Raw genomic sequence first — 26,056 nt, 5'->3', positions numbered from 1 at the left:
GTAGGATATGTTACCAGGCTATTCAGGGCAGGTTTCCCAGTGTTGAAGTGTGAGATATAAGGGAATAATGGTTTTGATGCAGGCTTTTGCCTGTGACTAACTACTGCAAAGGTGCAGTGGTATCAACTGTCTGTGACTACCGAGGTTCATTTGACTCAAGTTCAAAGAGCAACTGGAGACTATCTGCAAAGTCTTCTATTTCCCAGCTTTGCAGAGCTGATGGCTGGATTTTAGGTTACACTTTCAGCAGGTGTTACGGTGAGTGCCACGGACTCAGTGCAGAGCTGCTTTCAGGTGAATGGTTATTTAATTGACAGTTTTGAACTCTTAGCCCAAGTATCTTCATGGAGAGTACTGCGTGGAATCTGCCACAGGGTGTGCATGTGCACAAGCATTCAAGCAGAAATAAGGAGCCATTTACCTCTAAGTCTTTTCCTTCCCCGCCCCCCGCACTGATACTCCTCACCCTCCTTTTTAATAGTCTTTATTCCTCCTTTGGTTTTTGCCTTTTTTTTTTTTCTGGAATATAGTAACTTCTTTCATTTATGCTTATCTGAAGTTTCTTTTGCTTCCTCTTAATTAATTCTGCTGTTGCTCACTCACATGTACACTTTCCCCCAAGGTTTGGTACCTCTGCGTATTAGGATCTGTCGTTGTCTCTGGTATCTTTGTAGCCAACTTAGATCTTCTCTAAAACATCTAAATGCCATATGCAACCTTGTCAGTGAGGTAAATGTGAAATGAATAGCTGCAGAGTGTTAGCAGGCTTCTCATAAGGAGCCCTTAGGAATGTGTGGAGGAAGGAGCAAAGGAAGAGAAAGGGCAGAAGCAGGCAGGCAGTCACAAGTGGTGTTCCCCAGGGCTCAGTACTGGGGCCAGTTCTGTTTAATATCTTGATCAACGATCTGGACAAGGGGATTGAGTGCACCCTCAGTAAGTTTGCAGATGACACCAAGTTGGGTGGAAGTGTTGATCTGCTGGAGGGTAGGAAGGCCCGACAGAGGGACCTGGACAGGCTGGATTGATGGGCTGAGGCCAACTGTATGAGGTTCAACAAGGCCAAATGCTGGGTCCTGCACTTGGGTCACAACAACCCCATGCAACGCTACAGGCTGGGGGAGGAGTGGCTGGAGAGCTGCCTGGTGGAAAAGGACCTGGGGGTGTCAGTCAACAGCTGGCTGAACATGAGCCAATAGTGTGCTCGGGTGGCCAAGAAGACCAACAGCATCCTGGCTTGTATCAGGAATAGTGTGGCCAGCAGGAGCAGGGAGGTGATAGTGCCCCTGTACTCGGCACTGGTGAGGCCACACCTCGAGTGTTCAGTTTTGGGCCCCTCACTACAAGAAGGACATTGAGGTGCTGGACTGTGTCCAGAGAAGGGCAACGAAGCTGGTGAAGGGTCTGGAGCACAAGTCTGGTGAGGAGTGGCTGAGGGAACTGGGGTTGTTTAGTCTGGAGAAGAGGAGGCTGAGGGGAGACATATGGCTCTCTACAACTACCTGAAAGGAGGTTGTAGCGAGGTGGGGGTCGGTCTCTTCTCCCAAGTAACAAGGGATCGGACAAGAGGAAACGGCCTCAAGTTGTGCCAGGGGAGGTTTAGGTTGGATATTGGGAAAAACTTCTTCACCAAAAGGGCAGTCAAGCGTTGGAACAGGCTGTGCAGGGAAGTGCTTGAGTCCCCATCCCTGGAGGTATTTAAAAGATGGGTAGATGTGGTGCTTAGGGACATGGTTTAGTGGTAGACTTGGCAGTGATAGGTTAATAGTTGGACTTGATGATGTTAAAGGTCTTTTCCAACCTAAACAATTCTATGATACGTAAAGCTTTTAACTAAGACTATTGCAATAAGCACTTTGAAAAAGAGTAGAAAGGTTTTCTTCACAGATTTATGGTTCAGCAGGTTGCAACCTTGGGTATTTACTACTGGGAAGAAAACAGACCAGGTATCTAGAAAAGCAAGCATCTAAGATAGCGACCATAAAAGGAGGAGATGAAATGATTAGGCCAGGTTGAAAGAAACACTATCTTCATGAGACAAAAAATAATTAAATTTAGATAATTCAAATATCAACTATCATTTTTGGACCAATTTTTTTCCCAAATGCTTCAGTTCTAGCTGTTGCTTCCAGATACTGTTATAAGTAGCTTGTAGCTGCCTTCAGGGAGAACAGAGCTGCTGCTCTGAACCTGTAGCAGGTGCACACAGCCCATCATACTAGGGGACAGAGCGAGGACTACCTGCATCTGACAATAAATTAACTTCAAATATAGGAAAGGGCTAACTGGAAGCCAAAGCACAGAACTTTTGGAACTGATCAAAATGTGAATCTCTCCATTTACTGCTACTCACGAAACCGGTTAATCCAGAGTTCTCATCTGCATACTCAATTATGAAAAAGAGAGTAAGTAAGTGTGCTCCCAGTCCATGAGAGTAACTGGATAGTTCCGTGATAGTCACATGCAACATTAACAAAGATAGTATCTACAAATACATTCTTTTAGGGAGACTTGTTCCATTTGTACTCCAGAGTAATCTATTTTCACAGCACAAGGGATAATACTCTCTGCATCAGCTTGCTTTTGCATATTGAATTGCTCACAGCAATGCTGTGAGACCAGGTGTCAGGGAGAGGCAGCTTACAGCAGTGACAGCACCGTGCCCCATCTCAGGCAGGGACAACCCCTTCACTAGGGCAGTACTGTTCACTCATCAATTCTACTAGCCCAGGCATCACCTACTCTGCAGTTCGTATTCAACATGGAAATTGCCAGCTGTGTAAGTAACTAGCCAGCCTTTTACCTTCAAGTACAGCTAGTGCAACTCCAACATTTATGTTTCCACAGTTGCTTTTCATTCTAGGGCACTAGAAATGACAGCCATTCCAGAATTTTTATCAAAAATCCACTTCTACATATGAAGAAGGAAAAGATGCAGCTGAAATAAAAGGTTGAGTATTACTTGCTTAGTCTTACCCCTTTTCCTAGGTGGATACATAACAAGCATTTGTTTATATGTAGTTTAACTGAACCACTGAAACAGACACAACTCACTTTCCCTCCTTTGCCTGTTCTTCAGGGAGCTCACAACCACACAGCATCTGAAGTTTAAAAACCTCTGTATTGAGCATGTTCTGATCTCGCTGGTAATTAATAGCTCAAGTTGTTAATAATGGTGTAGTTGGAAGTATAGTTATTAAGATAACTCAGAAGTATTCCATTCTAGAATACTTTTTCAAGTAAAATAAGCAGCGACGACTTCATTATCAAATACAGACACACTTACCTCGAAGGTAAGGGTAATACAAATGAATTATCAAAGCAGCTAAGGCGATAGGGTAGTTTACCTGTAAGACAACTGGCTGCAGCACCCTCAAGCTAAATCCACTTGGTTTTCTATTGTAGAATTATCAATAACCATTCCACCTACCTAAAGCGCTGCTGAAAAACCTTTCAAGAGGCTTAGGCAGTAGCAGACAATCACTAATAATATGCCGATTAGCACATCACCTTAAAGGACATGTACTTGTAATGTGCTCAGTGTACTGAAAACAACAGGAAAAAGTTCATTAATATATTAATTTATTTCATTATTTCAGTTTTAGTTCAATTGAACATCAGAGCAGACAACTTTTTGCTTTGTGAAGATACAGGGAATTTTTGAAACACTGTATTTCCATATTCTACAAAGTATGTTTGAAAAATCACATGGTTTCAACCATATGATTGTATAATTTGTCAGTGAAGAGGCTGCAGTTAGAAACTGAGCCTGGTGCTTTAGTATAGTTTATATTTTCAGACATGCTTTTCACTTGATACCATACTAAAAAAAAATACAGCTTTAGAAGAAAACATGATTTCAATTCATGTTATAAATGTCATCACACTGTTGGGTAGCTAGAGACATCACTTAGTAGAACAGGTATTTCTGAAGATCTCATTTGATTAAGAGTTCACAATACTAGATTTTAAACTAGCTATAGACCACCTAAGTTTTGCCTCTAGACAAAATATATTACCTGAAATTTGAAGTATAATATATACACAGGTTCCAATACAAATGTTGGAGGAATTTTCATACAAAATGTAACTGTGATGTAGTGGACAATTTTTAAATTAATGCATCCTCATCTCAACCAGATATGTTACTCAAATTTTATTCTCTTTCCCTAGGAAATATTTTGTTGTCCATTACATCACAATAGCGTATTTTTAAAAAAGTTGATTGAGAACAATTGAACTACATTATGATGTTAAGTTTTAGACATATTTCTTGATTTCATCATAAAGTACTAATACAAAAGCTCCGCCCATGCCTCTCAACACATTCGACCAGGCACCTTTGAAGAACGCTTTGGATCCTTCATCTTTAGCTATCTTCTTCCAGCAATCAATTGTGCCCTTGTACATAATATCAGCTGTGGAAACAGACATAAAGGTCAGAAGGCTTGAAGTTATACAGCAAGTCTGTTTCAACTTTCATATATTTAAAACAAGGAACAAGCAAGCTATAGCCAAGAATTTAAAATTAAGTAATCCATTAATGAAAAGTAATTTTAGTTCTCCACATGGAAATCAAAACAAATCAACTCTGAGCCTCTTAAGTGAACATGACAAATAACCAGCAAGGTGTTTCCCATAGCTTGCTTTTTTTTTTTTTTTTAAGGATTCTAATAAGAAGGTCATTACTTTTCCGTAAGACAAAAAATACCCAGCATCTCCCATCATATCTCAATGAAGAGATACTTTCTGCTGCCAGAACACCACAGGAGCACTTATTCTTACCTCCCTTTCGGCCAGACTGCATCATCATCCTACGTCGCACAGTATCAAAAGGGTAAGAAACCAGCCCTGCTACTGCAGTGACAGTCTGGGCAATCATCCAGCTCACTACGATATGCACATTCTTTGGATCAGGCAACATACCTGCCATCAAGAACAAATGAGGCGAGTCAGTACAGAGGCAAAGGGTTGTGGGAAAGATGGCTGTGGAAGGAACAATCACCCACCGACCCCAGGAGTCATTCAATCAACTCAATCACGCCTGCAACTTCTACCTGCATCCATATTTGACTATTAACAGGTACTATGAGTGAAACAAGTTTATAGGACTGTTGGACTTTGGGATCTAAGCCCTCTTCACGCTCCCTGACCAAAAGGTTTCTCATGCAGAACCCTCCCAGGCTTGTGTCATGAGCTGCAATGAGTAACAAGCTACCGTACAAGCCCATCCGTACAAGCCTTAAGACACAGAAACTGGAAAGTGTCTGAAAACGCACTGCAAACCCAAGGCTTCTGCTCAGAGCAGCAAGTTGAGGGAGGCAGGAATGCATTTCAGAAACACCTGTGCATATTCTAGCACTACCAGCCTGAACTGGTGCTGAGCCAAGCCCTGCTTGTCCTTGTACTGCCAAGTGCCCTAGAGTGCCTTTACTGGATGGATCTTCCTTGCAGTCACTTCTCCATGCACTCCTTACCCTTGGCCGTGTCGTAAACCCCAAAATAGGCTGCTCTGTAGATGATGATGCCCTGGACAGACACACTGAATCCTTGGTACAGGCCCCTCAAGCCATCGGACTTGAAGATCTTGATGATGCAGTCGCCCAGCCCAGTGAACTCCCTCTCGCTGGCTCCTTTGCCCACATCAGCCGCCAGCCGGGTCCTGGCAAAATCCAGCGGGTAGACGAAGCAGAGAGAGGTGGCTCCGGCGGCGCCCCCGGACGCCAGGTTCCCTGCGAAGTAGCGCCAGAACTGCTTGCGCCTGTCCACTCCCCCCAGGAAGATCTGCTTGTACTTGTCCTTGAAGGCGAAGTTGAGGGCCTGGGTGGGGAAGTACCGGATGACGTTGGCCAGGTTGCCTCTCCAGAAGGAGATGACGCCTTGCTCCTTGGGGATGCGGACTATGCAGTCGATGATGCCCTTGTACTGCTTCTCCGCCGTGATCTGTTTGCTGGCATGCTGGACCTGTAGGGAGGAGGAGGGGTGGGAGGGTAGAAAGAGGGACGCTGCAGGGGTGACCCCGCACAGCGGCCCGCTGAAGGGCAGGGACGGGGCCTGCCCCGCCGCCTGGCCCGGCTCCCGCTCCCCCGAGGCGGGAGGTGCTGAAGGGCCCGGGCAGCTCCCGCGTAACCGGAGCCGGCCGAGCTCCTTCCCATATTTAGTCACGCCGGCCGGTGCCCGCCGCGCCGGCACCCACCTGTGGCGCAGCCCCGCCGGGCTCCCGCCGCCACAGCCAGCGGGGCCCCCGCCGCCGCCCCCCGGCCCCGCCGCCTCCTCACCTGCAGCAGCAACTTCACTCTCTCGATGGGGGCGACAGCCGTCTTGGAGATGGCGGCAGCGACGCCACCGGCCAAAAAGTCCTTGAGGAAGCTGAGCGCTTGGTCACCCATGCTGGCAGCCGGTCCGACACCCCCTGCCCGGAGAGAGCCAACGAGCCGCGCACCTCCCCACCCGGCCGCCCCCGCGCACCGCCGGCCAAATGGCCCCGCGCCCCGCGCCGCCCCTCTTATACCCCGCCGCCTCTCGCGATAGGAGGAGGCGTCCCCCCGGGGCACGGACATTGGCTGGGACCCCCCCGAGCCCGCCCCCGCCGGGGGGCGCGGGCCGCGCCGCCATGTTCCCTTGTGGAGGGAGCGCGAGGGCCACGGGGCTCGGGACGTTTAAAGGGCAAATTAAAGTTATCTGGTCGCTGCCGGGGAACGCTATGTCAGAGCATGTGCCTGCTGTATTAATAGCTCCGGGAGGCACAGGAGGGGACTGAGGAAGCTGGCAGCAGTACCTCAGGCGACGTTAACTGTTTCGTGCAGGCCGGAGGCTGGTGCTGGGGGCGGAAAGCTCGCCCAGAGAGGTCTGGGTGCGGCGACCGGTCAGCTCGTTGACTGAAGTCAGCTCGAGGAAGCAAGAGTGCTTTAGGCCTTGACTTTGCGGGCGCGGATTCGCGCCATGAAGGGCGAGGGGGACGTGGATGTTGGGCAGGCGCCCTGGTGTGGATGTCGTGCCCTACGACGAAGGTCACCGGGGATGCACGGTCAGCTTGGGAGGTGCTGCAGTGGTGCAGCGAGCATCGGTAACCAGAAATGGGCTAGACCTCTCTGAGTCAAGGACAAAGAGAGCTGCTTCGTGTTTGATACACTGTGTGAACTTGAAGGCATTGAGGTCTTTAAATACCCTGGCATGCTCCAGGACCTGGCTTTCCCGAAGAGGAGGCAACGTGCCTTCCCGCGTTGTACCCTCGTTTCAACCCTGCAAGGTCAGACCCTCACCAGAGCCTCAGTCAGTCCCCTCTGAAGGAGGGAGGGAGGGAGGGGAAGAGACTCTGGGAAGCACGTGCCCAGGCACGCTTAAGTTGCTTGACTTGCACCAGATGTGAAAGAAGAGTAAAGGCTGTAGTGAAACCCTGCCTTCATTCAGTGTCTGGTACTTGGGGAAACGTTTGAGTCTCAAATGAAGATTACATGGCTCCCTCACTGGTTTTCCTGTTTCTCATCTGTTCTTTCTGGCTGACCCCCGTAAGAAAGCGGGAGCTTGTGATTCACTGTTGGGTGACTTTGTTGTGTGGAATAGTTACATGAAAGCCAATGCAGCAAGTTGTAGTTGCATACCTAGGAGTTAGCCTTAAAAAGGCATTAAGATGTGCCCCTAGGACAGCGTTCTACTGAGGAATGCATAGGGTAATGGGATCTGCTTTGATTTGGTAATAGGGTATCAATAATGGAAATAGGATTCATGTTAATGTATGTGCTAAAAGATTGGCCGTTCCATGAAGAGACATTCTTTTCAGGACAGCAAATCTCTTCTCACTGACGTGTTTGTTAGCACGAGTCAATGAGACTGTAAATCTGATCCCCTGTCTCTCTTGCCCTCTGCCGCTCTTAGGTCTGTTGAGGTAGAGGTCTCGTCTCGTGAACCTCAGCTCTGGGAAGCGGACGACAGCTTTAACTTCCAGGAGCACCCGTTGCACCTTGGCCATCCTGAGCAGATGGAGCCTTTCCCCAGCTTTGAAGAAAGGGGAAGAGAGCCCCCATGAAGAGACCTTTTCCCCGAGCAAGGACCAAAAGCAGGTGCAAGCAGGAAGCATAGGGGATCCCTAGAATTAGACTGTGAGTTGAGGGGAGTATTGTTTAACGTATGTAGCTGCCTGGTACCCTTGACCTTTCCTTCTTCTTCCTCATACGTCACTCACCAGGTCTGGAGTCTCCTCTTTTCACGGGAAAGTAAATATGCATTTAACCTCTCAGGGCTTCTGCTGCTGGTTTCGTACAGACCCGTGGGATGGTGGTGCTCACGGTTGCTGCCCGACTGTCCAGACTTGATAAGGTCTCCTCAGTGTGTGCACTCAGGTGTCAGCCGGTGCCCCACTGACTGGTGTATGGTGAGTGAGAGGTGGGAGAGCGGCAGTGGGAGTGGGAGTGGGGGGCCTGGAGTGAGACTGTGGTGGAGGGTTCTAGCCTGAAAGGGTCTTTTGCCTGCCCCTCCCCTACCATATTTGATTTACCTCATTTGAATTGCTTTTTTTTTTAATGACATTTTTTAGCTCATTTAAATTGCCTTTTTTAAAAAATGATATTCAATAAAGTCTTTATCATAAGAACCAGTTCATTTTTGAAGTTATTGTGTATCATCATCCCACTCCACAGAGGCTCTTTGGTTTAACAGATATTTCTGTAGCACTAATACTATTTATCCATGACTGCCAGTATTTAAAGAACGCAGTGCATAGAAAGTGAATAGCCACTTTTTCTGCTTCTGCCCTCCTTTCCCTGAGCCCAGATGTCTATTTCCAGGAGATACTCGGCTTCCAAACAGTTTTAACAAAAGCAGGGCTGGACCAGCGCATGCCTCTGCTACTCTGAGGGTTATTCTCCATTTGTTTGATTTTTGCTCCAAATGCTTGTTTTGGATCTTTCCTGTGTATGACAATGAGGCTTTTTATGCCACTTACTGTAGGAGTTCAAATGTAGCCTGTAAGGAACTTACAGCTAAATCCACCAGTACCACCAAGTTTGACGAAAAGCATTTCCACTAGCTGGAAATGCCATTAAAAAAAAGTGAAAGGAACTTTGGCTTTTCATACAGTTAGTTGGTGTTTGTGTTCTATATTCAGCATAATTACTGTTACTTTCATGGATAAATGGTTAAAACAGTTTTGAAAATGCAAGCTTTCCGTTCTGACTTATTGAAAGCCAGCTGTTAAGCCTCACCTTCCTTAGATGTTTGCAGTCTGGGAAGGATTAGCTGGCTTTCTAGGCTGAGTTTGTGGGTGCTCTGTACTGCTGACATAGCATAAAGACACTGGTATTTGTTCCTAAAAATTCTGAGCTAAATGTAATAACCTAGATCTACATTTTCAGAAGAGATTAGTGACTGACTGCATTGTTCTTTGATGTGTGAATAGCCAGCTTGAAACACTACAGGAGATCAACTTTTACAAAGTATTGTGTACACTTGTTTATTTGCATTTGCAAGACACTGGGAACCCCAGCGTTGAGGCTAGGCCAGACACAATAAAAAAAGCTTTTTCTCAAAAGTCAGCAGTCTGAGTCTGACAGGAGACACAAGGGGGAGCACAAGGAATCAGTCAGACCATCCTGACCCCCAGCATAGACAGTGATGCCAAGAATTTTTTTTTTTGGGGGGGTGTCAATAAAGATTTGTAGGGTTGTAATAAATTCTCCTTGTATAAGATCAGTTTATGTTTGTGGTTGGTTTCTCCTAAGTAAGAGGAAAAGTGTGGAAGAAGTCAAAAAAGTGATGGTTTGAAAATGTGAGCAATAAATAATGAAGACTAATTAAATGGTCTGGTTGATCTGGCTGTAGGCATGAGCCAACATTTTCACATTAGGCCATGCAGGGCTACAAGAATAAACAAGGGTTGCTCATACTTGATGTGATGGAGAACCATTAGTCAGTGGAAAGACACAAAGGTAACGATAGTATGGTAAAGATGGTGGGTTAGGTCTCTGCACCATAGTCTGGATGTGTAATAGGATTGTAAGACAGCATTTTTCAGACCAGAAAAAAAGAAATGTTGTAACTAAAGTGATGAGAGCTTGGATCAAAGCATTATGTGTGTGAATGGATAGAAAGAACCACATTTCAGCCCTAATATGTAGGAATGGATCAGCAGGATGTGCAACTGATATGTGAGACTCTAGGAAGAGATCCAAGTCAGAGCTGGATACCCCCTGATAGGCTTAGAGAGTGATCCATAGTGATGAAGAAAGCAAGCAGCAGGAAGGATGGAGAACTGGGGAAAGACTAAAATCTCTTGGTTTTATCCATACTGAGATGCTTCACGGACTGCTTAGGTTTTTAGCTAGATTTTAGAGACAGTGTTGATACAGAAAAGTTGGCTCTGAATTGCCACAGTAGGAATAATAGCTGTATGTGTGCCTGTGGAGGAGGTAAGAGTGAAAAATGTACAGGGAAAAGAGGCATGTAGCAATAGCAGATGTCCTAGGACACAGAGGAAGCAGCAGATGCAGCTATTTATCTTAAAATAGCAATTTTACAAGTAGAAGGAGAGTAAGAGAGCCCAAAGAGGCTAAATGGGGATGAGAGTTGAGGAGAAGTAACAGGGTTGGTAGTGACAAAGATGATGAAGAAGAATGAAGGAGTGTGGATTCTGAGTTTTGTCTTAGGCGGATATTAGTATTAAAACCAGGGTAGGTGGGGAGAGAAAATTAGAGGACTACAGAAATAAGCTGCAGCAAGAGGGCAGGGTGAGAGATGTGGAGGAGTAGCCCACGAGCAGGGTTAACCAGGTTAGACAAGGTCTAACCTGATCTCTTCTTCGTGCGGGTGTGTGGCCAGGCATGTTTTACTTTTGACATTCGCTGTTGACTGAACTAGTAAAGAAAGTATATGTGTTGGCTAAATGACTTCTGCTGTATTAAGGATTACCCTGGTGAAAACAACTAACCCAAGGGTAATACATATTTTTCAATTTTCAATGCTTCATTGACTTCACTAGTGGCTGCTTTGAGGTAGTGGAGGAAAAGGCAAAGGTCACTGGGAAGAGCACGGCCTGGGGACCCAGGGAGAAAGGAAACAAAGCAAGGACCAACCTTGCAGGATTTGGTTCCTCATCAGAGGTTTATTTCACACAGTTTTCAGAACCTTACTTTCTTGCTTAATTCTGTTGCAATATCAGATATGACAAAACTGCTTTGAGTCAAATAGTCAAGCTAATTCCTGCTACACTAGTTGTCTGATGAGTTGAAATCACAGTCTTTACTCTGAAATTAATTTCACTTCTCTATAGAACTGTATAGTAAATACTTGATATGCTCCAGAGGGAGAGAATAGCAACATTGCTAAGATTTAGAACTTAGGTAATTTTTCCTCATAGGGCTCAACATACCTTGAGAACAAAAATAATGTTATATGTCACAAGTGTGCATTACAGTAAATAACGAATGGATGCTACAGGCTGTCATGAGCATTTACAGTAGTCTAGAACATCTATGCATTGTTTGACAATTAATGCATTCTTGCCACAAACATAACAGTACACATCACAGGTTATGGTAAGCTCATTAATCAGAGTCATTGCGGACAGTTTCCAAGCCATGGATATAAGCAAATTAATGACCTGTTAGACTCCATAATAGTTGATTTACTATTTATTAACTCTTTTTTGGTAAATACATTTTTTATATCAAGTTTATCTCATTGTCCTCAGACTATATTTTGAAAGAAAAAGCAAAGCAAAGTGAAGTGACTTGCTCAAGGTCATTCTGTCAGCATGTGGCAGAACAAGGCATGAATGCAGTTTTCCCAGTTTTGCCAGATCTCTCTCATACATGCTGTTTGTATATATTTTTTAATTTCCTTTCCCTCTCCTCTAAGCCAGAAGCAGAGGGAGTTTTATCAGCAGCAGGATCAGTTTGCTGTCCTAGTCTGGAACACGGCTTAGAGCTAAAGTGGATGAAGCAGGAATCTACTCAAATGCATGTAAGTAGGTAGACGGGGTAATGTACGTCCCGAAATCTGGTTTTGTATTTAGATAACCACTGTAAAAAGGGTAACTTTAAACAGTTGCATCCATTGCTTTCTGTTTCCCGTCTGTTTTGATGTATGGTGGTTTGTGATGCTCTCAATCAAACAAAAAAGGTTAGCTGGAATAAATTTGTACAATTCAGTTACCTAGTAACAGTCTGTTACAAGTATTCGGGCACAACTGCATAGTGTTACACACACTACTTCATGGTTATTACAAAATTAATTTATCCACACTGAACCATGCCCTCACCCAATCATTATTCCTGGACAAGACCCACTGAAGACAATAGAAAAGGGTCTGGGAAGGAACTAAGTAAGGGTATCAGAATTGGGCTAATAGTTAATCAGTTTTCTCAAAATTGTAAGCTGGCAACATAAGCTATGGCAATAATATAAAAAGTCAAGATCATATTTATTTCAATAGTACCAGTAAAGCTTATTCAGAACAAGCATAAAGCAGAATTTGAAAGCCTACTTTGCAGCTGAAAGGAATATTGTGCTTTTTATTTTGATGTAGATCTCGGCAGAAAATAACTTCTTTAGTCATTGCCAAACATGCATAATTTCAGGGTGAAGCGTATATCCCTTCTTGGATTCAGTGATTTTCAGTTTTTGTGCTTCCAGGAAAAAATACATGCTGAGAGGATCTCTGATGTTTATATATATATATATATATATATATATATATATTTTTTTTTTTTTTTTTAATTGTAGCTGGAACATATTTTGCATGTAGAAATGAGATCTGGAGATCGTTTTGCTCTACAACAGCGATTAAAAAACTATGACCTTCAGGACAAAGGGTTCATTTCCAGGGTCCTAACCTTTGTGTTTGATAGATACTCATAGCTTCATTTTCCTATTCACTACCTTGAAATCTTCTCTTTCCTATCATTTTTGTCTTATTCTTCCTGAAGATAGTAGTTTGCTTTTGGTTTTGAAATCGGTGCCGAGAGATTATTAAAATTGTACTTTGCTTTTCTGCATGTTCCAGTTCATTCTGAGATATGCTTCTCATGGTATTGACCAGATTTCTTGGAAGGTATGGCAGCTGCAAACAGTATCAACAATGTCTGGGCAGGTATGTGATCAGAGAAAAGCTAAGTTATGGGCTGAAGCCCTCCACATTTTCCATAACACACAATAAAAATTCTTCTTGCTGCTAGTGGGTGACATTTCCCAGCAGTAGCATTCCGACTGTGTTTTACATCCTGATCAGGAAAATGAGTTCTTCACCTGGTTCTCCTGCTGATCTACTAGTTTTTTTAATGTTTGTTTGTTTCCAAATTGGAGAAACATTGGCTTGTGTGAATGCAGAATTCAGATGCACCTTCCTAATTTGCATGACCTAGAAAATAGGCCTGAGTTGTTTTCAAGCCTTAGTAAAGCAAAGCTATTAAAAAGCAAAAGTATGAAAATAGATTTTTCTGACTCAAAGTTTGCAACATGCCCTTCTTCAGACAATCTTTTGGGTTGAAAGAATGTCTAGCAGGTCACCTAGCTCTCTCTGCATAGTGCAACATTGTTCTCATCATTCCTGCAGCACCCGGCGTGACGGCTCTCATGTTCAGCTTTCCATCACTCTCCTGACTCTTGCATATTGTTCCATCGCCTGCCTCATCTTAGAGTTGCAGGGACCTATTCTTTCTTCTTATGTTCATGTAACCAGTAATTAGTCCTTTTGCATCAGTGATACAACATTGGTGCAAATCAGTGTATGTGAAAGAATCTCATAGCTTTTTTTAGTTTGGGGTTTTTTTTTTACTGTTTTGCTCAAGCTTACTCTTCTAAACATTTTTATATCAGTCTTAATGGGATAATAAAAGTACTCGGTCTTTGCTCTATTCAATTCATTTTTTTATCGTTCTTTGGGTTGCGGTAATTTTGGAGTGTCAGAAAGTGATTTAAGTTGATCTTTTTATGTTTGTAGTCTTTGCTTCTGGGTTTTATTTGCTAAGTTGCTTCTGTGTGTAATTTTACTGTTCTGGATATTTTATCTTTTAAAAATCCATTGTTTCAGGCTGACAGATTTTAACTAAATGAAATAGTTTAAGTGGTTTATTTGGTTTCCGTCTGCTATTCCTGACAATACATCCGATTATAATATCATTATTTTCTTTTTAATAACAGTGTCAATATTGTTAGCTCCTGCTCAAGTAGTTACCTCTTCCCGTCTTCAGATATTCTGTAGAGTTTCTTATTCTGTGATTGTACTTTAGATTAGTCTTTCTTTTGTGAACTAGTTCATAATTTTCTTGCTGGCAGTAATTTTCATATATTGTAGGACAAACTGAAATGATTTCCGACAGCAATATATGTGTAGCTGAATCACAGCTTTGTGGTCAGTCAGATAACCTGCACTGCAATAGCAAAACAAGGTAATCATATTTTTATATTACAGAAACAATTGCAGGCATTAAGTGTAGATGTCACTGTTACACATACTTGAAACAGCTATTACCACAACAATTTTAACAGAAATTCAAGCTTATTTTCAAGTAAGTGAGAAATGAACAAATTATATTGCTCAGTGGCTAAATCATCAATTTCTTCTCACCCTACATGCTGGTTCACAAATACATTGTTATTATAATTCAAATACCATTGATTATAATGCCAGACGTGTTTTTATAATAAATTGAAGTATTAATCTTTCTATACTGTGCAAGAAAATGGCAAATTAAGGCCAGGTCCACACCACACATTATTAAAAGCGTAGCTATATTCATCAAGACTGTGGGGAAAAATCACACGCTTGGCTTACAGAGCTACGCATGCACCTCTCTATCCGTTACGGAGATGCAGTTTGTATTGGCAAAGGAGTTTTTTTTTTTATGATACAGCTTATTTCATTTGAGGTGCTTTGATTATGTTAACAAAAATCTTATTTTTTTCCCCAGATTAGCTGCCTCTCTGCTAAGGGGCTTTGTTAATAGAGAGATGAGCCTTCTCAGATATGCCTGAGCATGTAGCAGTTTTCCGTATTTGCTCGGGTGTTCACCCTGTCCCTGTGCACGGGTACCCCCTGCGGCGGGTGCGTTCCCCCCACCCTGACGATCGGGGCTCGTAACATGGCGACCGCCGCCTTTTCGCGCCTCGTTTTCGCGCCTTTTGTGCTCTGCCGTGCCCCCAGGCAGGGGGCGCAGGAGGAGCGGGGCCGCTCGGTCGCCAGGCGGGGCTCGCAGGCAGTGAGGCAGCCTGGCTCCGAGAAGGTTCTGGATCATGGCCGGCGATGGCCACAGCTCAGATCCGACCCGGGGTATAAATGGGGCGCCGCCGTTGACCCCCTTGGAGCCGTCTTCTCAGAGGAGCAGGTCCGTGTTCGAAACCTCTCCCCTCGGGTTGGGACGCCGCCTGAGGAGACTTCCCGGGGTTGGGTGCCCTCACCTCCTTCGGGTGAGTGATTTCTTCTGGATACCCTTGAGCGAGCCCTCACCCGCCCCGGGGTGAGCGGTTGCACCCTCTGGGTACCCAGGGGAGGGAGAGAGAGTTTTCCCGCTTTGTGAGTGAGCGTGTCTGTGCGCGCACTTCGGGTCATCGTCGTCGTGCGTATTGCTGTGCCGTAACAGCACCCTGCCCGACTGGCACCTCGAACCTGTTACGTGTTAAATGTTACCGGAGTGTCGACTGATTTCGGTTTACCCCTGTTTCTCATTGGTTTCTGTTGTGCGGTTTTGGTTGTTTTGTGCAATGAAGTTGTTTAGAGTTTGTCCTTAGTTTTGGTTAGTCTTAGTGTACCTCTGTGACACCCCCACATTGAAGCAATAGATAGGTAGTTGTTAAGGACAGATGTGTGTAATGTCTGCAGCCTAATTTCAGGTCATGTTGGAGATGAAGGAGTGGGGCCACTGCTGCAGAAAATAAGATACTCTGATTTAACTGATCAGCTGAGGTTGGTGAAATGGGACAGTGAAGTGAAGGGCCTAGATTCCTTTTAAATTATAGGCACACTAGTAGCAACTTTTATTTTTTCCCGGCTGGGATCCTTTGTTATGCCAGTGAGTTTTCCTCATGAACCATTTTCCTCTAAAACTACCTGGAGCAGAGCTAATCAGGACTTTGCCAAGAACAGCTTTTTTTTTTGTCAGAAGTTATGCAAATCATTAAAGCATAAGCAAGAAGTGTATTTATGTCAGCAAAAAATCCTCAAGTCCAGTGTATATGCATGAAGGAAAGAAAGGTGTGCAGAACAGCCAACACCTCAGCAACTGGGAGGCCAGTGTTGAAGATGATAACCATACCTCTGAGGGGAGAGAAAAGTGGTTGAAACAGTCTGTAGATGTCAGAGTTTATTCCTTCCGCCTTGTGAACAAAATTCAGAGAGGAAAAAAATGGGAAAAAACCCAGTAGAAACAGAAACTAGAGAAAACGGAGAGAGGGCTAAAGGGGTGGAGGCTGGGGAGAAAGTACTTGAGAGTGGGGATGACAAAGGAACACCCAGACAAGGCTGCACATGTCCTAATGGGCACCTTTCTTTGATTATTCTCAGCATTGTCTTGAGACCACTGTGACAGAGATTTGTTCTCTTCTCTCCACTCTGGCCTCTATCTTAAATTATGTTAGGCTGAGGATTGTAAAAAGTTTTAATTGGAACATCCTTTGTGTGCTTTGCTTGTTGGTTGGGCATAGTTTCTGATGGATGAATTCTGATTTGTTAGTCTGTGATATTTAGCCTCATAGTCTCATATTTGGCTTAATTAGTCTAATATTTAGCAGGTATGGTCTTCATTCTCTCTGCGAGTGGTATTGCTGGGCCTTTTTGTTTGCAGTGGTCTGGTCTTTTTTGCTAATTTTTTCTAACTTTGTAAAAAATTTTGTGTAGTAAACTAGAATGTCTGTTATTTTAGAACATGCGTCCTGTATAGATGACTGTCGGTAAGTCATTTTCATGCCCTTAGTGTCCATGTCACTGAGGAGAATACAGGTAAGAACAGATGTTTCCACTTCTGCACTGTAACAGGCTGAAACTGCAAGACAAAACCATTGTCAAGTTGAAGAATTATATGCAGTAGTTTGTGACCCTGCTACTTCTTTTATGGCTTGATCCAGTCAGCTGCAGACCTGTGGCCAGTCATGATGACTCTGTGGCCAGTTGGTGGACAGCTGAAAGAAACAGCAAAGCAAAGGTATAAGTAGCTTTTGCTGCTCTCCATGAGTCTGACAGTTAGAAAGTGCTACTCTGTGTAGTCTAACCTGTTCGATATAGGATATACCATCTGCCAAAGGCTTCTGTGTCCAACTCAAAGCTTCATGTTTAAACTAGGCGAGAGGTATCTTTGAAGAAGACATCCGAGATTGATTTAAAATAGCAAGTGGTGTCAAATCTGTTGTGTCCCTTGATGGGGTATTTTACTGCTTAAGAACTCACTCTGGAAAAGATCCAGTTCGAGTCACAGTTCCAAAAATTCCTTTGGATTTGAATTTGCCCAGCTGAGCTGATATACAGAATATGAGAGGGAAGAAATGATGGGGACGGAAGCAGAAGTCAGGAAATAATTAGATTATGTGGTATGTTACCTCAGCTCGACAAAAATCTTTTAATACTTTCTTAGAAGTCATAAGAAAGGAAGGAAGATACTGTATTAATATACATTCTTAGATGTTGCTATATTGCTTGAAATTAATGTGTATAGTATGTACAGTTGTTTTATAGGTAGGTATGAATTAATATATGCTGTAAAAGGTCAACACTGTAGGAAGAATTGTCCTTTCGCTCCATTTAATTTCTTCTCATTTATAGTAGGATGCAGTAATGGAAGAAACTGAGCTATTCTTGACCTTCCATACAGCTATAATGGGGAAAAAAAAAAGAGAGGGATGCTCTGAGTATATATAGTGGGGAAAATGGAGATTGTGGGAACAATCATCCAGACATGAAGCAGTCTTGAAATAGTCAGACTGGGATAAATTATCTGGACCTGCTAAGTTACCTCCAGGATCGTAGTGACAGAGGGATCACCCACAAGCTGTATGAATCTGCTGCTTGTATATTATTTGCTTTTCCTCTCAGGTGTTACAGTGTTGTAGGCTGGCACCCATTGTCTGTACATAGAACTAGACCAGTGACTCAGGTCAGAAGTAACAGTTCAAATACAATAGATAGATCTTTATGTAATTGAAAATAGTCTCTGTGGCTTCCATGCATTTCCATCAATGCCATGCTTCATTTTTGTGAGGCATTTTTGAAGTTGCAGGCTTTCTTGTTCGCTGGTAATAATCCACAGGCAGGAAGAGCTGAAAGAATGAGAAGCTGTGAGACAGCAGTGTCCCTGGTACCCAGCAGGGGTATATTATTATACACTTTCGTCTCCTGTTCTGCCCCTCCCCTCTACAAAACAAGATAAAAAAACACCCTTAAGCAGAGCACTCTTCTTTTCTTCTCTTTCCCTTTTTCCTCCACTTCTAAAACACCCTCGCTTCCAGAGAAGAAGAGATCCCATTGACACGGCTTTTGGGAAAACTGCCCTGAAGCTGTGCACTTTCTCCTACTGGGCACTGCTCAGCAGGGGAGGTTGTTCTCAGCTTTGAGCAGTAGTAAGGGGGGTGGGAGGAGGTTGGTTATAGCAGGGGATGAGAGGCACGCCTTTACATAGGCTCCTTTTCCCTGCCACCTCTCCACTCTCCAGTAAGCACAGGTTTATTTTAGCATTGGCCTTCTGAAGCAGGATTAATTTTCCCCTGAATAGGTCAGCCTGGAACAGAACCAGGATCCATGGCCTTCCATAGCTGGGGTGACTCGGGAAGCCGGAGATACCTACTAAGTAGACAGGGCTTCTAACTGCTGGGCCTGTGCCCAGTGCAAGAGAAGTATCCTGGAATAACCTTTCTGATAAAGAGTAGAAAAATCCGTATGGGTCTTTTTTCAGAGGCTGGTGTTAGGCTGAACCAGGCTATTGTGCTGCCCTCTGCTGTTGGGATTCTGGAAAAACGTAAAAGTCGGTGATAAAATCTAGCAAAACGTTAACAAAATATAACTAGGAAAGCAGCAATATGTGACTACATGAATTATTTCATCCTCTCATTTCATATAGTGCTTCAGCCAGCTGAAATGTGCCGTCACACCTTCACTAGAAGTTCAGTTCGTAGCAACAGAATATAGCTAATAGTTCTACTGTTTTTTTTAGCACTGGTAGTGTCCTCATGGCTGTGCAAAGCATCTTGTGACCCAGAAAGCATACTTTCTGGCATGTTTGTTTGTGTTTCAGTGTGCAGGAGAGATGCAGAGGAAGGAATTTCCATCACTAAGTCAGATTTTTGTAACTTTGTTATTTTTCTTCTTATCATATAGAATTATTAAGTTCCTTACTTACAAGCACTTGAGATAAAGTTGTGAGAAAGCTACAGCCATCCAAAATTACTGTTGTTCAAGTACAGGATACATACACGTGTCTAGGACTTTTTTCCATAGCTAATCTGTGAGCCAGTGTGGAAGCAAAACGGAAGTAATCTGATATTTCCATCAGAACTGGAGAGAAGTGCCATCGAGGGGCATTTCCTAGCCTTAATGCAGTACGCCCCTGGTAGACTTGGAGCATGCGTAGCCCTGAACGCTTGCACAGCTGCAGATATCCCTGGCAGCTGTAAGAGCTGTGTTCAGGGCTCTGTTCTGGAACATAACAGCCATAATCTGGGCTAATTTCACGGCCCTACAGGAGTAAATGAGCCTGTGGTATATGATTCAGGAAAACCACTGCTTCACTTCACAAAACATGTTATAATGTTAAACCTTGATTCTCACCTTAATGTTTGTATCTTTAAATGTGACGTTCATGTCTCACTTTTTGATACTGATTTTAAAATCCTTGCCTTCAGTTTCTTTGCCTCAGACATACTGCCCTGACTGTGTGGAGTTCTGATTTAGCTAGCAACATGCCTTAGAGAGCACAAGTGATGGCTCCCTTTCAAAGAAAAGAAACTTCTCGCTTTCTGACTAATTAAAAAAAAAAAAAATCTAAATAAAGGCAGAACTGATCAATAACCCTGTGACTCAACTAATGTTGTGCGGTGATAAATAAAAGCAACTGTAGTCATTAATCCTGTTAGCAACTCAGCAAATTTTTGTACAGTGTGCAGAGGTTTGCAGTGGCTTGTTTATGCAGGCAGTTCATGAATGATAAAATAAATCAAACCTCCTATCAAGAGATGTGAGTTAATGAATGATTTTTCAAAGTGTGATTTCACTTTGGGAAGTGACTGTAACAGTGGAGCTGTGAGGCTGTTCATTGTCCCCCCCTGCCTTCAGGAGTGAATATTTTTATTTCTGTTAGAGAAACCCTTTTGTAAAATTCAGGCCTGCAACCTCAAGCTGAGCTTTAAAGGTGAGGACTTTTGTGCTTGTGTTGTAAACAATAATCAGGCCATAACTCTGGGCCCATTTTGGGGCAGACACAGAACCAGTAAAAGTGCCTGTTTAACCTTCCTTTCCACTTGGTTTGCTCTTCAGTTTTGGGATCATTTGGCTTAATTTCCCAGGCTCCCAATAGCAGAAGAGAGAGGAGAGAGACTATACCATTGCCTGGCTGGGACGCTGATTTGCACAAGCGATATCACATCTCAGCCAGGGTGGCAATGTTTGATTAGAAGTCACATTGCTCTCATATTGCTCTCTACATAGCCCAGGTTTTTCGTTGGCTAGTATTTGATTCCACCACATCAGCATTTGCCAACAGAAAACAATTCTAATGGAAGATAAAAAAAGGATCAGTTTTACTTGTAGTCTCAGAACTTGAGGATATGGGTTGAAAAAAGTGGGAACAGGTAAAATCTGATTGAGTCTTTTCTTTCATAGATTTCACAGCAAAATGGGAGATGGGAGAATCAGTCCAGCATCTGGTGTGACTGCAATTGAAGCCGAGTTGGCAAACTTGGTTCAGTCTGATTTCATTTCACTCTTGGCCACATTCTAGTAAGCATCTGTCCAATCACATTTATTTTGTTTAATTTGCGAGCCCTTTGTGAGCGTAAGCTGCTGGAGTCTGTGAAATTCAAAAGACAGAAAAATCACCTGTGATAGAAGAGAGGGATCTTTTTCCAAAGACAATAGTCTTTGGACAGGATCCCACAACTTGATGCTGCCACATGGGCACCTTCTGAGATGTGTCAAAAAATCACGTATTAGAAATGTCTGTATCTCTCCATTATAGTTAGCTAGTTGACGTGTAGATAAGGACTCTGTGAATATCTGCATTGGGACAGGTGAACTGCACACCAGTTTCCTGCCTGCAGCAGTCCTGCGGCGTGAAAGGAGAGCTGCTGAGCATTTGTGGGCTCCATTGTGTGGAAAGCGGCAGCATCACTAAGTTCATTTCAGGAAGGGACATTTGCACACATTGCAAAGACAATCGGCCTTCTTTCATTAAGTGGCTTTTATAGATCCTAGGTGTTTGGATACTAGAGTGGATCTTCCTGATTTTTCCTTTCCCCCCCCCCCCCCCTTTTTTTTTTTTGGTTCCTGTGAGTTGCTCTGCAGAGCCTCATCCATCAGTGTGCTCTCAATCCCTTACAGAGGCAGACAAACTACAAGCAGTGATCAATGGAGAAAACCTCAGTGCTTACCACCTTTGCACTCCTCCTGCAATACGAAGCTGACTGATAAATGGTTTAAGGAGCCAGGTGGAAATATCCCTTGTGGAAGAGAATCCCTGGTAGCTTAGAAACCTTAGCATCTGGTTAACTGTCAGCTGGTGGGTGTCTGGCATGCTCCATTCACTGCCTACTTCTGCCCCTCGGTCACCAGAAACGCTAGCCGCTGGACCCCAGAATGATGCCTGCTCTCATCTTTGCAGAATGCTGTATCTGCCCTGCAGTTGGGGTTTGGCAGTGTTAGCAAAAATTGTGCGTGGATCTCATGCTATATGTTTTTTGCTAACGCTTCTTAACTGGAGACTGGGGTGTTTCTCAGTGCCATTGCCTGTATTCTGGAGGAGTTCTGGTCGCAGAGGGCCCGTTCAGAAATAAATGTTTACTTTGAAACATGCCAGCAAAGTGTCCGAAGTGATTCACTACTGTGCTCAGTTGGTTGTTTCAGATCTCTGATATGTTGTTTATATAAGGCAGTATTTTTGTAAACTCCGTTAGGTCTTATGCCATTCCTGTACAGTGTGGGCTGGAGCTATATACTGGGAGGGGGAAGGGAGACAATTTTCCACTTACCATATAGGGTAGGCAACATATTTGAAATGGAATTGGACCCTTTCTCCATGTGATGGAATGTCTGGTTAAAACAGGTCAATCTTTTCACTAACCTAGGGCACATTTTCAATGTGTATGAAACAGTGTTTTCTTAGTATTGTTCCATCTTTTCTACATTTTTCTCAGAAAAAACTGACACATTTAAGAGAAAGGTGATTAGTCAGCAGGAGTTTCAGGCAGCAATTGAGTTCAGGTAAGAATGATTTTCTCTATCCAGAACCATCCAGCTGTGGGGAGATAGCATTTTAACTTCCTAGGAGTGTTTCCTTAAGCACCCTTTTTCACAGTGCCTGCAGCTAAGTGCATTCAGGGCACACATGTTGTGTTTCTGTATAAGGGAAACTATGTGAAGTAGCCAGATTATTCAAGGGGCAGGGAAATAATGGATTTTTTAGTTGATTTCTCATTTTCAAGCCACAGCTGGATAATCCTCTGCCACGTCCCCATCCTCAGTGTGCCCAACATACTGACATTCTGAAGACTAAAAAGCTGACAAGCTTTTCATTATTTTTAGAATGATTATTCTTGCATGTCCCAGTCAGTTACAGTAGAGATTCTTGTCCTTTGTCCAGGGCAGTGTGGTATCTGTAGCTTCAAATGATTGTACACGTCGCTAAATAATCCTGTATCTTTAAGGGGAATATTGCATGATTACTTGGTTTTATTTGCACTTCATTCAGAATAGTTACAGAGAGCAGTTCACCCCTACTACCAAGTAAGCAAGGCAGAGATGCCTCTGAAGCTTCAAGAGTTGTCTTCCTGGGTACACATTTCCCACCATCCGTCTCTGACAGGGAGATCTCAACACTCTTCAGGAATGCGTTTGACAGCTCTGTGGTGGTGCATCTTAGAATCATAGAATGCTTTGGGATGGAAGGGACCTTTAAAGGTCATCTAGTCCATCCCCCCTGCAATGGGCAGGGACATCTTCAACTAGATCAGGTTGCTCAGAGCCCCATCCAGCCTGGCCTTGAATGTTTCCAGGGATGGGGCATCTACTGCCTCTCTGGGCAACCCGTTCCAGTGTTTCACCACCCTCATCGTGAAAAATTTTTTCTTTGTGTTCAGTCTCAATCTACCCTCCTTTAGTTTAAAACCATTACCCCTTGTCCTGTCGCAGCAGGCCTTGCTAAAAAGTCTGTCCCCATCTTTCTTGTAGGCCCCCTTTAAGTATTGAAAGGCTGCAATAAGGTCTCCCTGCAGCCTTCTCTTCTCCAGGCTGAACAACCCCAGCTCTTTCAGCCTTTCCTCATAGCAGAGGTGTTTCATCCCTCTGATTATTTTTGTGGCCGTACCACTCTTCCCCCCCTCCCCTCCTGGACTGCTTTATGATCTCAGTAATTCCCACCAAGACTTGGCCTTTGTGCAATGACTGTGGCGGTTAAACATCCCTTGACCATATCAGAAACTATTGCATGGCTAAGGTGGGAGTAGCACTGACTGTACCAGGAATAATCAGTCGCCCCCGACAGCCTTGGAACACATCTTATCTGGGTCGTAACTCAGGCGAATCAGTACGGGTGGATCTGTACCAGCATCACTGGAATTTTTGAGAACTGCAGTAATTACCGACCCAGATTGTGATGACAGGATGGAAATTTACTGATGCCTAAAGTCAGTCATCTCGCGACCCTGTGAAACAGTGGTACCAACTGAGACCCTTTGAGCTCTCCTAGACCGCAGTGGGCTGTGCCCAGCATCCCCCTCTGAGTGGGAAGCCTCTCAGAATTTGCGAACTCTTAAGTTTGCAAAGTACGGAGACCTGGCAAGAGGGCCTGGGCTGAACTCGGGGTGTCGTGTGTGTGTCCCCCCCCCCCTCCTTGAGGCTCAACCTCCGCCTGTTGAGACAATCATTTCAAGTGAGTATTTCACTGAACTCGAGGGGAATTTTTAACAGGTACCTTTATATGCATATTGTGTGAGTGTGTGTGAATCGATTAAAATATTGTAGTAAATCCTAGCTAATGACTTTGTAGGTGCTAAGTTATCCAATGATTAATTGCTGCTAAATTCCTGTGATTCTCTCTTTAACTGTGAATAAACCTTAAACTGTCGCTAGCTATTTTCTTTTTTTCTTTACATATATTCCATTAATTTAATAAGTAATAGAGTGAGCCTGGTCGTTGAACTTTGTTAAATCACACTTTTATAAATTTCTATTAAAATCACTTTTTGCAAATATCTTCGACAGTGATTCTTTAAGGGACCTCACCACTCATCTGTGACAAGCTCCTGGTAACGCTTTGATTGCAATCTGTCTGAATGCATGGAGGCATCAGCTTCATGGTGGTTATTAGCCACCAACTTATATTGCTTCAGCACAAATTTTCTTCCTCTTCAGCACTTTCCTGTAGGTCAGATTTATTTCAGTTATGGCATTTTTACTGCTGTCAGTGTTTTCACAGCAACAGATACCTTTAAATAAGGGCCCTCCTAATCCTTTCAGATGGAAGCCCAGCTTCTGCTTTTTCTGGCCATGGCATACCTGTGGATGGCTTGCAGTGAGTGTCCAGGATTCTTTAGCCATTTCACCCGTTTCACTAGTGGGCATTTTTGGGTGTTGCCCTGGATAGAGGGGAGTCACTCTGAGCTGGAAAGTGACAGGGGATGGTTGGAGGAGATCCCACTTCCCACACCCCAAGTCTCTCCAAGGTTGTGAGGGATGTGAAGCTGTCCTGTCAAACAGCTTAGGAACTGGTGTTCACAGAGAGCTTTCTTCTGTGTTCGTCTGGGAATAGATTTCTCTTTTGCATTGCTTATTCCGGGCTGGGAACAGCAGGCTCTGCTGCACCTCCTACAGTCTCCTTTCCACAAGGAAATAACAGCCGTCTTGGTTGTCACCAGAAGCTATAATTCTTCACTGCCTCTTTCTACCTCACTTTTCCTTTGGGTACATTTAAAGACCTCCTTGTCTTGGAGGTGCCATTTCAGTACGTTGTTGCATTATCAACAGAGCAGAAGACTAAAGCTGGACCGTCAGCTCTGAAATGTCTGTGGTATCTGCTATGAAAAGCGAATTGGATGGATGTGATGAGTTGGTCCTGACCAGCAGCTAAGTACCCACACAGCCGCTTGCTCACTCTCCCCCAGGCGGGACAGGAGGGAGAACAGGAAGAGCAAAAGTGAGAAAATTCTTGGGTTGAGAGAAAGATGTTTAATAAGTGAAGGGAAAAATACAAAGTGATGCAAAGGCAATCACTCACCAGCTCCCACAAGCAGACTGATGCCCGGCCAGTCTCTGAGCAGCAGCTACAATGGCTACCTTGGAAGACAACCCCACCCCCAATTTTTATTGCCGAGCATGGTATTAAATGGTATGGAATATCCCTTCGGCCAGTTTGGGTCAGCTGTCCTGGCTCCGTCCCCTCCCATCTTCTTGCGCCCACCCTCCCCAGCCTACTCACTGGAGGGGGGTAGCATGAGAAAAAGAGAAAGCCTTGACGCTCTGCAAGCACTGTTCAGCAATAGCCAAAAGACTGGTGTATTATCGACAGTGGTTTATTCACAAATCCAAAAAAGCAGCATGTGGGCTGCTATGAAGTTAACTCAGTTCCAGCCAGACCCGGTACAACAGAGCTGCTTAACACTAATGCATAGTAGGTGAGAAATTGAGGGTACAGTTTCATAGTTGGTGTAAGGATCCTGGTGACTCAATGGCAGCTCTCAGCTCCTTCTCCCTTCCCATCCCATGTTCCGCATCTCCTCTCACGTCAGCGCTAGCAATCATGCAGCCTTGCAAAAATGCTTGCAGCACGTCCTCAATAGTGAGTTGAAGCTGTTACGTAGGCGGGGGGCTGGGAATGTCTCGCTGGGGCTGGGGAAAATGACAGAAGTGACCTTTCCAGAATAGACATGTGTCAGTTTG

At 44.0% G+C, this 26,056-nt stretch overlaps 1 protein-coding gene across 1 annotated transcript; it reads right to left on the bottom strand.

Annotated features, from left to right (window-relative positions):
• Window positions 1–3,562: 3,562 nt before the first annotated feature.
• SLC25A4 (solute carrier family 25 member 4) lies at window positions 3,563–6,458 on the bottom strand. Its single transcript, XM_082316423.1, has 4 exons — window positions 6,276–6,458; window positions 5,475–5,961; window positions 4,783–4,923; window positions 3,563–4,415 (listed from the first exon to the last, which is right to left on the bottom strand). The coding sequence occupies exons 1-4, from the start codon at window positions 6,384–6,386 to the stop codon at window positions 4,258–4,260; spliced, it is 897 nt and encodes a 298-aa protein (XP_082172549.1). The 5' UTR covers window positions 6,387–6,458; the 3' UTR covers window positions 3,563–4,257.
• Window positions 6,459–26,056: the final 19,598 nt, after the last annotated feature.

The sequence above is a fragment of the Platalea leucorodia genome (assembly GCF_965183815.1).
Source record: "Platalea leucorodia genome assembly, chromosome: 6".
NCBI classification, from domain to species: Eukaryota; Metazoa; Chordata; class Aves; order Pelecaniformes; family Threskiornithidae; genus Platalea; species Platalea leucorodia.
Note: the sequence above shows the minus strand (reverse complement) of the source record. Positions and strands in the feature narration are given on the sequence as shown.

Bases quoted from the DNA above. Each gene is read 5' to 3' on its own strand.
- SLC25A4 (XM_082316423.1), bottom strand. From the start codon at position 6,386: ATGGGTGACCAAGCGCTCAGCTTCCTCAAGGACTTTTTGGCCGGTGGC. The intron at 5,962-6,275 runs GTGAGGAGGCGG...TCCTCCCTACAG, and splicing joins GAGTGAAGTTGCTGCTGCAG to GTCCAGCATGCCAGCAAACA. The intron at 4,924-5,474 runs GTAAGGAGTGCA...TCTTGATGGCAG, and splicing joins GGTTTACGACACGGCCAAGG to GTATGTTGCCTGATCCAAAG.